Source organism: Acipenser ruthenus, chromosome 16 (assembly GCF_902713425.1).
Source record: "Acipenser ruthenus chromosome 16, fAciRut3.2 maternal haplotype, whole genome shotgun sequence".
Lineage (NCBI taxonomy): Eukaryota > Metazoa > Chordata > Actinopteri > Acipenseriformes > Acipenseridae > Acipenser > Acipenser ruthenus.
Window position 1 is genome coordinate 15,574,122 of NC_081204.1, and position 16,203 is coordinate 15,590,324.

At 44.0% G+C, this 16,203-nt stretch overlaps 2 protein-coding genes across 2 annotated transcripts in view; one reads left to right on the forward strand and one right to left on the reverse strand.

Moving 5' to 3' along the window:
• The window catches only part of LOC117412228 (E3 ubiquitin-protein ligase RNF123-like), a 174,431-nt gene that overhangs the window by 96,428 nt on the left and 61,800 nt on the right, over positions 1 to 16,203 (forward strand). The window lies entirely within an intron of this gene.
• Positions 12,638 to 16,057, reverse strand: LOC117412229 (amphoterin-induced protein 3-like). Its single transcript, XM_034020393.3, has one exon. The coding sequence runs from the start codon at positions 14,825 to 14,827 to the stop codon at positions 13,349 to 13,351; it is 1,479 nt and encodes a 492-aa protein (XP_033876284.1). The 5' UTR covers positions 14,828 to 16,057; the 3' UTR covers positions 12,638 to 13,348.

A 16,203-nucleotide genomic window follows, 5' to 3' on the forward strand; every position in this document is an offset into this window, starting at 1 on the left:
CTTCCCAGTGTTCGTTTGAAGTGGAGAAGCTGATTACTCTTGAGTGGTTCAGCTTCTATTGAAATGTTTCTTCACAGCGAGGGATTGCGTGGGAGGAAGAGGAGGAGGAGGAGGAGGGGGGGGGGGTGCAAGTCTGTCATTAGGATATAAATTCTTTATGAACTCTTTCCAAGAAGCAATGGCATGGGGTGTTTTTTTTTTCTTTAAAAAATATAAATCCAGCGTTGATTTAATGCCTTGGCTGTCGTCATTGGCACAGACGCTTAGTGAAAATGGCCACTGAGAGACGTTTCAAAGCAAAGCGGGGCTGTGGATAATGCGGTATAATATGGCACTGTTTCAATAAGTTACGCGTTTTAATACAAGCTGCCGTGACTCACAGGAACATGCCAGGCCTCCAGACACCACATTGTGGTACTAAATCTCCCTGCACAAGTGACACTGGCAGAGGGCTGTGGTGCCTGCACACGTTAGGACACATTCGTCAAGGTCTTTACTGTAAATAAGGTTTGTTGAGAGGGTTATTTTTCACATCCTTTGCACTGTTTATTTACATACCCCAAACAAGCTTTATTTACAGTTTGTGAAGACATTCAAGATGTCTTGTTTATTATTCCTCCTAACTTAAATACTGAAACTTACACAAATACATGAACATGCACGCAAATCCTAATTAAAGAATAAAAAGTTACAAGTACTTTTTATTCATTTCCATGTTTTTAATTTTTTAAGAGGTAGATGAAAACAAACCACGTTCCCAAACCACGTTAGCTTTTGTGCATGACGTACCTGAACTGAAGAACAGCTCCATGTAAGCAGAAGATTTATTTTGTGATGTTATTTAGACGATTGGAAATACCGCTAGGATACTGAAGTCTGAAGGTTACCAGACCACATGGAATTCTGAGCAAACTGCATTATTCATGGAATTGAGAAAAACATTACCAACCAAAACTAGTGCTGCATAAAATCACGAAAGAAAAAAAAACTACAGAAAAACATAGAAAGTTCTTTTTTTAACACAGCCATTTTCTAGTAGCAATAAACCCTGATAAGAGGGCTGTACTCACCTTCAGCTCTGGCATTTAACAGCATGAGGAGAGCCTTACCGGACGGTAAAGCCCTCTTCTTTGGGTTCCAATGCTTAAACAGCTTAATTCAAACGTTCTCAACAGTTAGAGGTAGTGCTTTCTACAAAAACAATGTCAAAGGCCTGTAACAGCTCTTTATACTGTGGCAAATGTGTCTGAAATGCAGCAATAAATCCTAACATTTATAACAAAGTACAGCAGCAACACCCTTCACAGTCATTTATAACAAAGCGTACAGCAGCAACACCCTTCACAGTCATTTATAACAAAGCGTACAGCAGCAACACTCTGCACAGTCATTTATAACAAAGCGTACAGCAGCAACACTCTGCACAGTCATTTATAACAAAGTGTACAGCAGGAACACCCTTCACAGTCATTTATAACAAAGTGTACAGCAGCAACACCCTTCACAGTCATTTATAACAAAGCGTACAGCAGCAACACTCTGTACAGTAATTTATAATGAAGCGTACAGCAGCAACACTCTGCACAGTCATTTATAACAAAGCGTACAGCAGGAACACTCTGCACAGTAATTTATAATGAAGCGTACAGCAGGAACACTCTGCACAGTAATTTATAATGAAGCGTACAGCAGGAACACTCTGCACAGTCATTTATAACAAAGCGTACAGCAGGAACACTCTGCACAGTAATTTATAATGAAGCGTACAGCAGGAACACTCTGCACAGTAATTTATAATGAAGCGTACAGCAGGAACAGTCTGCACAGTCATTTATAAAAAAGCGTACAGCAGGAACACTCTGCACTGTTCATTTGCTTCATTTCATAGATGTTGATTTTCTATATGCAATAAAAACATGCGCTTCTGTAATTGTTGTGTTTGAAGTGGCACACACTGTATATAATGTTACTGTAACAATCCAGAGTAGATTAAAAAGGTACATTGTTTATTCCTTTGTAAAATGTATTACACTGGGTGGAGCTAGACGTATAACAATTTTGCTGAACTGCAAACCCTCTGCACATGGTTAAAAACAAATTAAGACAGAGAGTAAACCTGAATGAAACTGCCGTGTACTAGGCATTCAAATTCACCCTAAACTAACTCACTGTAAATAATGTACCAATCAAGCTTGGTAATCCTGTGCCCACACTCTCCTGTGCTGCCTCAACTGCTGCCAGGTCACTACCCTGATTGAATAAACACTGTATTAGAGAGGAAGAGGATGGGGCTGGAGATGATGCACTGTATTAGAGAGGGAGAGGATGGGGCTGGAGATGATGCACTGTATTAGAGAGGGAGAGGATGGGGCTGGAGATGATGCACTGTATTAGAGAGGGAGAGGATGAGGCCGGAGGTGATGCACTGTATTAGAGAGGGAGAGGATGGGGCTGGAGATGATGTACTGTATGAGAGAGGGAGAGGATGGGGCTGGAGATGATGTACTGTATGAGAGAGGGAGAGGATGGGGCTGGAGATGATGCACTGTATTAGAGAGGGAGAGGATGGGGCTGGAGATGATGTACTGTAGTAGAGAGGGAGAGGGTGGAGCTGGAGATGAGCACTGTATTAGAGAGGGAGAGGATGAGGCCGGAGGTGATGCACTGTATTAGAGAGGGAGAGGATGGGGCTGGAGATGATGCACTGTATTAGAGAGGGAGAGGATGGGGCTGGCGATGATGCACTGTATTAGAGCGGGTGAGGATGGGGCTGGAGATGATGCACTGTATTAGTGAGGGAGAGGATGGGGCTGGAGATGATGCACTGTATTAGAGAGGGAGAGGGTGGGGTTGGAGATGATGTACTGTATTAGAGAGGGAGAGGGTGGAGCTGGAGATGATGCACTGTATTAGAGAGGGAGAGGATGGGGCTGGAGATGATGCACTGTATTAGAGAGGAAGAGGATGGGGCTGGAGATGATGCACTGTATTAGAGAGGGAGAGGATGGGGCTGGAGATGATGCACTGTATTAGAGAGGGAGAGGATGGGGCTGGAGATGATGCACTGTATTACAGGGAGAGGGTGGAGCTGGAGATGATGCACTGTATTAGAGAGGGAGAGGATGGGGCTGGAGATGATGCACTGTATTAGAGAGGGAGAGGATGGGGCTGGAGATGATGTACTGTATGAGAGAGGGAGAGGGTGGGGCTGGAGATGATGCACTGTATTAGTGAGGGAGAGGATGGGGCTGGAGATGATGCACTGTATTACAGGGAGAGGGTGGAGCTGGAGATGATGCACTGTATTAGAGAGGGAGAGGGTGGGGCTGGAGATGATGCACTGTATTAGAGAGGAAGAGGATGGGGCTGGAGATGATGCACTGTATTACAGGGAGAGGGTGGAGCTGGAGATGATGCACTGTATTAGAGAGGGAGAGGGTGGGGCTGGAGATGATGCACTGTATTAGAGAGGGAGAGGGTGGGGCTGGAGATGATGCACTGTATTAGAGAGGGAGAGGATGGGGCTGGAGATGATGCACTGTATTAGAGAGGGAGAGGATGGGGCTGGAGATGATGTACTGTATTAGAGAGGAAGAGGATGGGGCTGGAGATGATGCACTGTATTAGAGAGGGAGAGGATGGGGCTGGAGATGATGCACTGTATTAGAGAGGGAGAGGGTGGAGCTGGAGATGATGCACTGTATTAGAGAGGGAGAGGATGAGGCCGGAGGTGATGCACTGTATTAGAGAGGGAGAGGATGGGGCTGGAGATGATGCACTGTATTAGAGAGGAAGATGATGGGGCTGGATATGATGCACTGTATTAGAGAGGGAGAGGATGGGGCTGGAGATAATGCACTGTATTAGAGAGGAAGAGGATGGGGCTGGAGATGATGCACTGTATTAGTGAGGGAGAGGATGGGGCTGGAGATGATGCACTGTATTAGAGAGGGTGAGGATGGGGCTGGAGATGATGCACTGTATTAGAGAGGGAGAGGATGGGGCTGGAGATGATGCACTGTATTAGAGAGGGAGAGGATGGGGCTGGAGATGATGCACTGTATTAGAGAGGGAGAGGATGGGGCTGGAGATGATGCACTGTATTAGTGAGGGAGAGGATGGGGCTGGAGATGATGCACTGTATTAGAGAGGGAGAGGATGGGGCTGGAGATGATGCACTGTATTAGAGAGGGAGAGGATGGGGCTGGAGATGATGCACTGTATTAGAGAGGAAGATGATGGGGCTGGATATGATGCACTGTATTAGAGAGGGAGAGGATGAGGCCGGAGGTGATGCACTGTATTAGAGAGGGAGAGGATGGGGCTGGAGATGATGCACTGTATTAGAGAGGGAGAGGATGGGGCTGGAGATGATGCACTGTATTAGAGAGGAAGATGATGGGGCTGGATATGCTGGGGTCAGTTTCTCCCAGTTAGGGTATGAAGACACTAACTGAAATTTGAAAATGTAGTGTTTTTTTGTTTTCTTTTTATCAAATGAACATAAAGTAATTCTATAAGTGCAGTCACACACTCTGGCTTGTGCAGTAGTTATACAATTACAGCACATCCTGGGTGGTTAGAGGCACTTGGCTTTGCTTCATGAGTCACAAATCACCCAGTGGGGTTTATAACTACTGTACACCCTGGAGTGTGTTATAGCTTACACACACACACACACACACACACACACACACACAGAAAACCAATAGGAAACTAGATGTCTCTGGCTCTTAATATCTAAAGTCCCTTCATCTGATCTAGCCTATATTACATATTAGTGGCAGGCAACTAGAACTAAAAGATTTCCTGAACTCATACGAAAGTACCTGAACACAGACTTAACAAAAAGTACAAATAAACAGTATTTGAGTAAATGCAACAAGAACAACTAGAAATGATTGCAAACACCACGAAAAGACAAAAAAAATAAAAATAATTAACAAAAGTTAATTTGAAGCTATTGCCTCTTTCAGATAACTGTGACAATTCTTAATCGATAAGTGCAAATTAGAATCCAGCCATATATGTATCCATAACCCCTAATGCTGAGACTAAAAACCACAAACAGGATTCCTGTCCTGGGTGGCACGGCTCTGTCAAAGTGGGTACAAGTCAGCCCTGTTGGTGTTTGTGAACACAGCAGAGTAGCTTTTCCAGAGCATCTTACTGATGATGACCTTGCAAACTACTCTCTGCTTTCCCTTTCCTTTATTATGTACTGTTGTATTAATTATGAATGGGAAACTTTGGCCGGACTGGCTTAAAAGGATAAACTATTGAGGATGTCAGGAAATAGGAAGCTAAAGTCATGCATGTTTACAGTAGCAGCTGCTTTTTATTGCTGTGAGGCTGCACTGCGTCTATGGCATGAATCGGGCAATGTCTCTTATTTTTTTAAAGAGTAATTCCGTATTGTCTTCATGGTGGATCTTTTCCTGCAAGCTCAGTAACAAGCTGGAAAGTGGCAAGTTTAACATATCCATTAAATAAACAGGGTTTAGTACAATACATATATACTTTTTTTAACATGTAGCGTATTAGCAAGATCTTTCATATAGTAAAGTTTAAAATGTGCCAATTTTATTTGATTTAAAATCAAAGCAACTTTAGTTTTAGAGGTAGCACTGACTAGTCGAATACAAGGATGGAGATAAGATTCCCATTGCATAGCAGTTTGATCCATTCCTGGTTTTACTAAGAGTTTAATAAGACACAGCTGAGCTTGTTACCTATACACTGTGGCTAATCAAGCTCATAGTAAAACCTGGAATGGGTGAACGTGCCATGCAATAAGAGTCTTATTTGCATCCCTGGCATAGCAAGATGACAGTCAACCTCAGAACCTGCTGTCGACCAGTCGCACATCATGCGGTGTTACCATGTGACACGCAGTGGAAACGTATTCAGTGAATGAACCTTTTCCACATACCAATGATCTGTTTTTGAAAGTACAGCCGTAGTGTGGGCTGGATGTTACTGACATGCTTGTTATAACATATAACACTATGGATAGTGAAGCGGATGGTGGCAGGGTATCAGTCTGCTCCAGCTCGTTAATGTAACACTAGGATACCAGATTTAACTTGAAAATGCCTCAACAGTTCCTGGGTTTCCTTGCTATTTTCCAGGACTGGAACCCAGTTCCAGTTTTTCTGCCAGGCTGTAAATATTTGTTCATTATTTATTTGCTGCTGCACCATCTCGATGTACTCTCCAGTATAAATAAATACATCTTTAAAAAGCCAGCCTGCCAAATTCAAGGTGTACTCTGCGAAATGAAATGACATAACCCTCTGCCAGACTGCAGCGAACAGTTTGCTTTTAGCTTTCATCACAACCCGTGTGTGCAATTGGAAGCCTAGGCATGGGTGCAAAGACTGATCAATGACAACGCTACAGGAACTTTTTCTAAAGATAGCCCTTTTAACAGAACAATGGCAATGTCTGAGAGCTTCAAAATTATGGAGATTGGAAATTACTTCAATTGCTAATGTTTCCTAAACCCTTTGAAAAGACAGATTCAGATTTGCTTTGGTATATAGAGAGCATGTTACTTTTCACTTTGCAGATGATAGACAGCCATGCACGGCTGTATTCTGTGATCGGTCAAGCATGATTGTGGGTGTATTCTGTGATCCTCTCGGTCAAGTATGATCGTGGCTGTCGTACTGTAGAAGGCAATCTTCTTTTAGGCAGGGCTTGTACAAAGCTGTTCAGTTAACCCAATGCAGACATTGAGTGGCTTCCTGTGAATAATGCCTCTAGACATAAGTAATGCTTGGCATTGCAAGCGGATTTCCTGAGATTTTAATTCCTTGTTCATAAGAGATGAGTGGTAATCCGTTCAGTATCCCTGTCCTTAATCTGTGAAGAACAAGAGAAATGAAACTGCATGTAAATCAAAGCCCAGGCCACTTTCTTTTTTATATACATCCACCCCCACACCCCTCCAACGCTTGAAGGAAATGGGATTTCTGTCCTGGTAACGACTCTTACATCGACCAGCCCTCTGTCCACAATGTGTCTTGTTTACATGAACATTGGCTTTTGGGTTGTTTATATGCCCCAGTCTTAGTCTCTGAGTTGCTCCCTGTTTATTCTGCAGAGCCCGTTCTAGACAGCATGGTCATGGCTCCTATGTCTCTTTATAATGTGGAACACCAGTAACACAGTCTTGTAACTACGGCTCCTGACTGCAGTATTATAACTTTTCAGAGGGAATCTTTTTCACTGTCCCTCAGCTCGTTAATATAATCTGCACGTTGGACTACAGATTATATTAAATCCCCTCAAAAAAACTGTATTTGTGAAATAGAAATGACAGAGAAGCTGTGTATTTCTATTGGAAAATCAGCCAGTTTCAAGCAAGTTCATAATTGTGTTCCTGTTATTCATTGTAAATCTCCCTGGCTTTGTCTCTGGCAGGGGTACGGCACTCACTCTGGATCCCTGCTGTATTTATCATTGCTCTGGCAGGGGTACGGCACTCGCTCTGGATCCCTGCTGTATTTATCATTGTCTCTGGCAGGGGTACGGCACTCGCTCTGGATCCCTGCTGTATTTATCATTGTCTCTGGCAGAGGTACGGCACTCGCTCTGGATCCCTGCTGTATTTATCATTATTTCTGGCAGGGGTACGGCACTCACCCTGGATCCCTGCTGTATTTATCATTGTCTCTGGCAGGGGTACGGCACTCACTCTGGATCCCTGCTGTATTTATCATTGTCTCTGGCAGGGGTATGGCACTCACTCTGGATCCTTGCTGTATTTATCATTGTTTCTGGCAGGAGTACGGCACTCGCTCTGGATCCCTGCTGTATTTATCATTGTCTCTGGCAGGGGTACGGCACTCGCTCTGGATCCCTGCTGTATTTATCATTGTCTCTGGCAGGGGTACGGCACTCGCTCTGGATCCCTGCTGTATTTATCATTGTCTCTGGCAGGGGTACGGCACTCGCTCTGGATCCCTGCTGTATTTATCATTGCCTCTGGCAGAGGTACGGCACTCGCTCTGGATCCCTGCTGTATTTATCATTGTCTCTGGCAGAGGTACGGCACTCACTCTGGATCCCTGCTGTATTTATCATTGTCTCTGGCAGGGGTACGGCACTCGCTCTGGATCCCTGCTGTATTTATCATTGTCTCTGGCAGGGGTACGGCACTCGCTCTGGATCCCTGCTGTATTTATCATTGCCTCTGGCAGAGGTACGGCACTCGCTCTGGATCCCTGCTGTATTTATCATTGTCTCTGGCAGAGGTACGGCACTCGCTCTGGATCCCTGCTGTATTTATCATTGTCTCTGGCAGGGGTACGGCACTCACTCTGGATTCCTGATGTATTTATCATTGTCTCTGGCAGGGGTACGGCACTCGCTCTGGATCCCTGCTGTATTTATCATTGTCTCTGGCAGGGGTACGGCACTCACTCTGGATCCCTGCTGTATTTATCATTGTCTCTGGCAGGGGTACGGCACTCACTCTGGATCCCTGCTGTATTTATCATTGTCTCTGGCAGGGGTACGGCACTCACTCTGGATCCCTGCTGTATTTATCATTGTCTCTGGCAGGGGTATGGCACTCACTCTGGATCCCTGCTGTATTTATCATTGTCTCTGGCAGGGGTATGGCACTCACTCTGGATCCCTGCTGTATTTATCATTGTCTCTGGCAGGGGTACGGCACTCACTCTGGATCCCTGCATGCTTTTTGTTCAGAACATGTGTATATATGATTATTATATTTAGATTATGAAGTACACATTGCAGTACACAGTCTGTTTCACTCTTAGCAATTAATTTACTATGGCCCTGAGCTTTATTGCATTCCCATGTTATGTTTCACATCTTAAGAAAAGGTTAATAGGTAAAGAGGATAGTTTGGTTTATTTTCTACATTTTGATTGCAATGCGTTTTGAAAAGAAAAACAAAACTGAACGAATTAAATGGCAAGAGGTAGATTAGGCTAATGTTTTAATATTGTATAATGCTAAAATAAAATGCTTTAATAAATCAAATATTACAAGTGATCTAGTCTAATACTAGATCAATACTAATTTGTGGTAAGAGCGATGGCAAATCAATTTTTATAGCTTGCAACAAAATGTAGGGTGATCTATATATTAATATATCATCTGCTTTACAGGTATAATTTTCAGCATGAATTAAACATTATGTTCTATACTCTACCTCAGGTTGTAACCTTTTTAATGAGGTGAAGTAGCAGTTGTGTGCAGATGTAAGGTGTTTAAGGGTTAGTCAGAAACAGGGTCATTTTTCACTTTTAGACACTCTAAAAGCAACCTATAAAACTTTTTAAAGCGTACAGCTGAAACTACTTTCGGAGCAAACGAACTGGGCTGTAAACCAGGCCTGTTTATGCTGTGCACAGCATGTACTAATGCAGTAAACAATTCTATTTTAGTCTGAAGGCACTTTCTTTATTACTAGAGCTGTGAAAGCGCAGTGTATGATTGCTCAGTCTGCAGGCGCCTCCTATAGTCCACAGTTTACAGATTTATTGAAGTGCACACAGTCTGAACACGCTTTTTTTTCCAAGATGGATGTTTTTAAGCCAGTATGATGTCCTTGGTTCAAAACAAAAGGGTTGCCACATGGTGCCAACGAGGCAGATTCATGGCCGACAGAAACCCCACTTCAGCAGCCCTGTCAGAAGGGTCATGCTGCTGATAATTAAGGGAGCAGGGCTGAGCGCACCAACCTGAGCAGCAGCATATTGGAGACCCTACTGGGACATGCTGTAGAGCCCACCTTACAGTATATATCAGGAATGCATGTGTGAGAACATATGCATAGAATCATATGTGGGTCACAATATATTTACACAAATAATATGTATCTGTATAACAATATGTATATTTTAGTAGCAGGATTATTAGCCTTACAAACAAAATGGAAAAAGCTGAGTTTACTCAAAGCTGAGTAAATTGTTAACAGCAGTCCTCAGACGCTGCTTCAGTAGCGGTCTGTTCATTTGCATTATAAACTGTTTCCTTGAAAAGTTGAAACACCTTCATGCGGTTTTGATTTTCAAAGGCGCTTGAGTTTGTATTCTAGAAATATAAAACGGGCATTTAAAAAAGAAAAGTATTCATGTCCAGGGTTCCTGTATTTTCACATTTTCATTGATTAACTGAACTTTCCGTTTGTGTGTGTGTTCTGCATTGAGCTGCTTTAGCCACTTCTGTTCTCTAATGATCATGTACTCTAACAGAGTGAGCTACGGTGGCAATAGGCTCTTAGAGGGCTGTAAAGAACTGAAAATGTACAATTCATGAGATGATAAGAGCATTTTCCAACAAAAGGAAGCCATTTGGCCTATCTAAGCTTGTCTGGTTCCTAGTAGCTGATTGATCTCAAAACTTTGTCAAGTGAAGTTTCAAAGAATCCAAATGATTCTTCATCAACACCATGACATACACTGTATTTATTGTTTGTCCACAATCAAATCACTCAAATCTGAGAGGAGGAAAAGAGTCCCTCCCTTTTCTGATAACTCATTTCAAACCCTGACTCTCCCACATGGTTTTGACAGCTGGTAAAATCAACAGTTTTACTCAGTTGCACACAGATTTACAACAGCACCACTAAATGCAATATTAAATGCTTTCTTCCATTTTTGGACCAGAAAGGGGAGATTATATATATATATATATATATATATAATGAAAATGTTTTCTTTAAAAAAAAAAAAAAGTATTAATGAATGCTGTTCTTTTTAATTGATGTCACTGATTGGTGGCAGATCACAATACTGCTGTTTTAAATGATTATAATGGGCCCCTTCCTGTTGTTTTATAGATACACACAGGAGGCTGACGTGCACCGCTTCTTGGAGTTTTATAAAGTTGGCTGTATTTGAATGATTATGAACTCTCACTGTTTATATAATATGAATAGACCGAGAATATTTGTATATGAAAAATGAATTTTATCAGGCAGTTGATCTTCAGGAGGATGCTGCCTTATAAGCCCATGCTGAGAGAGTGAGCTTCTGTACAGTGTTCTCAGTGCACAGTAGCAGGGACAGAGAGCATGGGATTCAGCAGCCAGGAGTCACCTCACAGATGGTGCTTGAGAGATGCTGTGTTGTATTGTAGAATGAACACACATGTATTCTGCTTCTAGAGAATACTTCATGCATGTTTGAGAAGTGCTGTAATAGTTCCAGGAATGAGGATGACTGAATAACAATGAGTCAAGCTCATGGAGTATTCTTTATATAAAACAAATACAATGTGTGGAAAGCAGAGTATGTTTGTTTAACCCTTCGTTAAACAGCTGGAATCAGAGAATGACTTTCCTTACTTTCCTGAATCTGTAAGTAATTTGGAACAGTGTGATTCGCCCAGACAGTCTTTGTTGGGTTTGAATGAATGCAAGATGAGATATATTTATGAAAAGGTTATTCGACAATTGTTGTATTATTCTTCTTATCATCCTCTGGGGATGCCTATACCTCATGACAGGAAGAAAAGTAGAAAAAGAGGTCCTCTGTCTGCCTATCTGTCTGTCTGCCTGTCCGTCTGTCCGTCTGCCTGTCCGTCTGCCTGTCTGTCCGTCCGTCTGCCTGTCCGTCTGCCTGTCTGTCTGTCTGTCTGTCTGTCTGTCTGTCTGTCTGTCTGTCCACACTTTTTAATACATCCAGAAAAGCGTTAATTCGATTCTGATTCAAGTTGGACATTCTTTAGCACAGTGTCTGAGTATTGGAACCTGGGTTCATATGGAGGCACCTGTCTGTCTGCATGTCAGTTTTTCTATGTGGATATACTGCTGATAACTGTTATGCTGAGTTACGTTTTCATTGTACAGATCTCTTTCTTTACAGCAACAGCAGGGGATGTCTGTTGTGTTTCTTTTGAAGCAGTAATTCAAGTTTCACATATATCGTATTGATTCTTGATCTTTGATGAAATCTGACAAAGCTACATACTTTAATATTATTTTATATTGGTGGTGGTTGTTACTTTTTTATTGCAAACTTTTGTGTTTAATCAATTATAATCTACTAAAAACCTTTTCAAATGATCAGCCGATAAAAAATAGATCTGCATTTTCACAGATTTAAAATGTATTTTACTTTAATCACCTCTATTCCATCTGGAAAATGTTTTCACAGTTTTTTGTACCCCCTAACAATCTTTTAATTCAATCTTTCATAGAAATCAATTATATCTTTAAGAATACCAGCTGTAAGAAATATGCAAGGTAGTGCTGAACATATTCCCACTTGCTGTCTCTACAACTCCCTCCAGAAAGGTCAAGGTAAAGCACTACAGAAGAACTCTTTTGAACCTAGATACCCTGACCCCACTAGTTAGTTTTCATATCTTAGCTCTGAAGTAACACCAGCCTTCTCTTCTGTTTGTGTGTATCCCAGGCATACCGAATGGGAACCTGTAACCACACAAAAGAGGTCAGAAATGCAAAGCAGGTGGTATCTTGAATAACACAGACTACTGCTGCAGGTGGATCAGAAATAAAGCGTGTGTTTGACACAGATGCATGAACACACACAGAACCATACAAACTAGAACACATGCATAGACCAAAAACTCAGGTACAAAAAGCACACAGCAACAATATTACAAAAGAAAAAAAACACACACAGTTACCTTAAGGGTCAAGCAGGTTTATTAGAGTTTAAAAACAAAGAAGAAAGCTATAGTGTTCCTTCATGTCAAGCCTTGTTGTTTGTTCAGTCTCTCTCAGTAACTCTGTTTGTAAAAGCAAGAATCCTGGCAACACAATATCAGCATCAACTCGTCGCATTGTTGTATGTTCTGCAATTGGTTTCTCTGTGGTAACAACCCCAGGCTGAGACTGTGAAGCTGACAGCAGACTGTTTTTATCTTTTGAGCCTGCTTCTCGCACTGAAAGTCGTTCAGTTCAAAAGTTAGCCCCTGAAAAGTTGCCAAGAGGTAAAGCAGGTTGAGAAAGCAGGTTCACAACGGGAGTTCATCAGGGACTCTGAAACAGAAAAGTAAGCAGTTTTTGAGCGTGGATTACTACGTCACTGACTCGTCCATAGATGAGTCCATGGCTATCAAAATCTGACAAAGGCTAAGATTAGTAGCAATGGTATTCTATCGGTTTAAGTATATGATATGGATGAGCCTGATGTATTCTCCCACATCGGGTCCAAAAATAAGTGCTGCAATGTTCCAATTCACACAACTATTTGTGCAACTTAATGAGTCTAGACCCACTCCTGTCAATAGCAAATCCGATTTAAGACATTTGAGAAGGAGGAGACTTGTGTTTGAGGGTGTTTAGTCTGTAGACCTTCCTAGATCCGGAATAGGAGATACTTCCACCTTCTTCCAACTAGGGCACTATGGGTGCGTCGGATAACACTGAGGTGATGGAATCAGTGTCGGACTTGAGCTGCTGGATTTTGGGGTGGTCTCGCCCCAGCACCATCCTGAGCCGGCCGTTCTGCACCTCCTTGATGGGCTCCAGGAAGACCACATGCTTGGTGGTGCTCGCCTTGCGTCCGGGGCCCTCGGTGGTGGCTGGAGGGGTGGTGGTCAGGATGGAAGACTGGGCGCTGCACTCGTTAGCAGGGCTGGGAGTGGGCTGCTTGCGGCACCAGCAGCGGCAGGGGGTCAGGAAGAGGTACATGAGGATCAGCACCAAAGTCACCAAGCACCCGAAGAGGGTAGTCAGGCCCGTGTTGAAGGACTCCTCCTCATAGCGCCGCGTCAACACCGTGACGTTCACCTCGCGGGTTTCATTGAGCAGCAGCCGGTGGTTGAGGGCGATGCAGACGTAAACCCCTGAATCCTCTATCTGGGCCTCCTTGATCTCCAAGCTGCCGTTGTTGTACATCCTCAGGGTCTTGTTGGCGTTGCCTGGCGGGGCAATGAACTCCTGGTGTGGGGTTATCCAGACATACGTGGTGTGCGCTCGATTGAAAGAGGCATTGCAGCCGAAAAGCAGCGGCTCGCCCACAAACGCCTTCAGACTGTCTTCGGGGGCCTCCGTCTGAGGCCCGAAGGTGCAGTTCTCAAAGATGCGGACGTGACGGAAGAATCGGACCTGGGCTCTGGGCTCCCCGTATACCAAGCAAGTGTGCTCCTCCCGGAAGTCGTGCACGGACGCAAAGCCCAGCTTCTCCCAGTGCAGGAACATTTTATAGAGGCTGCACTCACACGTCAACGGGTTGTTGTGGAGGTACAGGCCATTCCTGACATTAGCTGGCAGGGCTTTCACCTTCTCGATGGGCAGTGTGCGCAGGCGATTGGAGGAGATGTCCAAGGTGTTGAGGAGGGGGTGGCTGGGCTCCTGGATGGAGAAGAAAGGGAAGTTGGTTAGGAGGTTCAAGCTGAAGTAGACCTTGTGCAAGTTGCCCAGCCCTGCTAGTGCCTGGCTGTCAACCCGGGAGATGCTGTTCTTGAAGAGCAGGAGCACTTCTAGGTTAACCAGCTCCTGGAAGTAGTGCTGCTCCACCACTTCCAGCTTGTTGAAGGAGAGGTCCAGGTGACGCAGGCTGCTGGCATTCCAGAAAGCCCCCTCTGAGATTTGCTGAAGTTGGTTGTGGGCCAGACGCAAGGTCCGGAGCCGGGGTAGCCCAGAGAAGCCCCCGTTGCCCAGTTGGGCCAGGACGTTATGGCTGAGATCCAGAGTGGTCGCCGAGTGGGGTAGCACTGCAGGCAGCTGGTGCAGTTTGTGGTTGACGCAACTCAGGATGTCTGAGGCACAGATGCAGGAAGAAGGGCAGCCATGGGGGTTTGAAAAGTCTCCTTCCACTTCCTTCTGCATCAGAAGCAAGCCCACCACCAGAAGCCTTGCAAGACTACTCATTGTACCTTCAGCAGTACCCCAGGCATTTGAGACCTGGTCTTGTGTAGTGCCAGATGAGTCCCAGATTAATATGATAAACAGAGAGAAGTGCTTGTAGTCTAGACTGGGGATATGTCCAGTAGCAGTTCTTGTACAAGATCCTGTAGTTTTTGGAGACGGGTATTAGACAATAAACCTTGAAGCTGGTGGGTCAAGTACAGTAAATGGGAATCCTAATAATTATTTTTTGTTCTTCTAGAATGAGTTTGTGGCTATGAAGGTGTTTCCTGTACTTTGGAATCAGATTAAGCAGCAAGAATTTACACACAAGGCTTCAGAAAAAAAAGTCAAATGCGAGTTTGCCACAATACAGTTGAGCACAGTCCCATCACTGCTTCTTCTAATTTAAGACCCAGGTATAAGTTGGTTGGTCTGTTTCGCAATTGTCGTTAGAAAACCCTTTAGCTCAGAGGCTACTGCGTAGAACTGTACCATAATCCACAGTTCTGTTGTTTTGAGTCTTTCAATGCCTAAACTCTCACATCACCGGAGCTTTGAACTTTTAAAGCATGGTTTAAATTCCTCAGAAATCCATATGCAATTTCAATGAAGAAAAGAGAAAGTGCTTCCTTACCCTTCCAGCATGCCAGGGCTATCGATAGAGGAAGATCAAAGGAAGGTAGCTTGGGAGCAATGCCGGTATCTTTCAGAACAGAAAAAGCACGTTTTTAAAAGCCTTTCTTGCGGAGGGTTTTTGGTATTGCAAACAGAGCCAGCTACCGCAGAAATGCAAGGCAAAAAAAAAAGTCCACCCCCCCTTCTTTTCCACACACACACACACACTCTCTAAAGTAGATCAGGGCTTGAGAATCCGGTCTTGGCTGCCGGACAGACCAGTGCTAATGAGACGCAGAGTTGATCCTCAGGAGGTTCACAACAGCAGCCGCAGTTCAGCTTGAGTGTGTGAGAGGGATTGTCCAAGCTGTAGTACAGGCAGGTAAAGTCCTGGGTTTTACCCCCACCCCCCATCCCCATTCCTGAGAAATACGCACCTCTCCTGGTGCATTAGCTCACTCAGTGATCACAAACATGGGCAGACTGCCCCTCTCTCTTTACAAATCCTCCTGCTCCTTAATACTGGCATTGATTTGTGTTTCTGCTGCTGGCTGCAGTTTCTCTGTGACTCCTGTGTGTTCAGTTGATGCCATTCACTCTCTCTGCTGGCTTGCTTGCCTTGTATCTCAGCCCCTGTTTTGCTCATTCCCTCACTCCCAGCTCTATTTACAAGGAGGCTCTGAGTCCAAGGGGTGGTGCCTTGTGGGTCTGGGAAAGCAGGGATTGGCTGCGGGAAGATACAGGAGGGATTTTATAGCAGCATTCTCTGAATAGGATGCAGT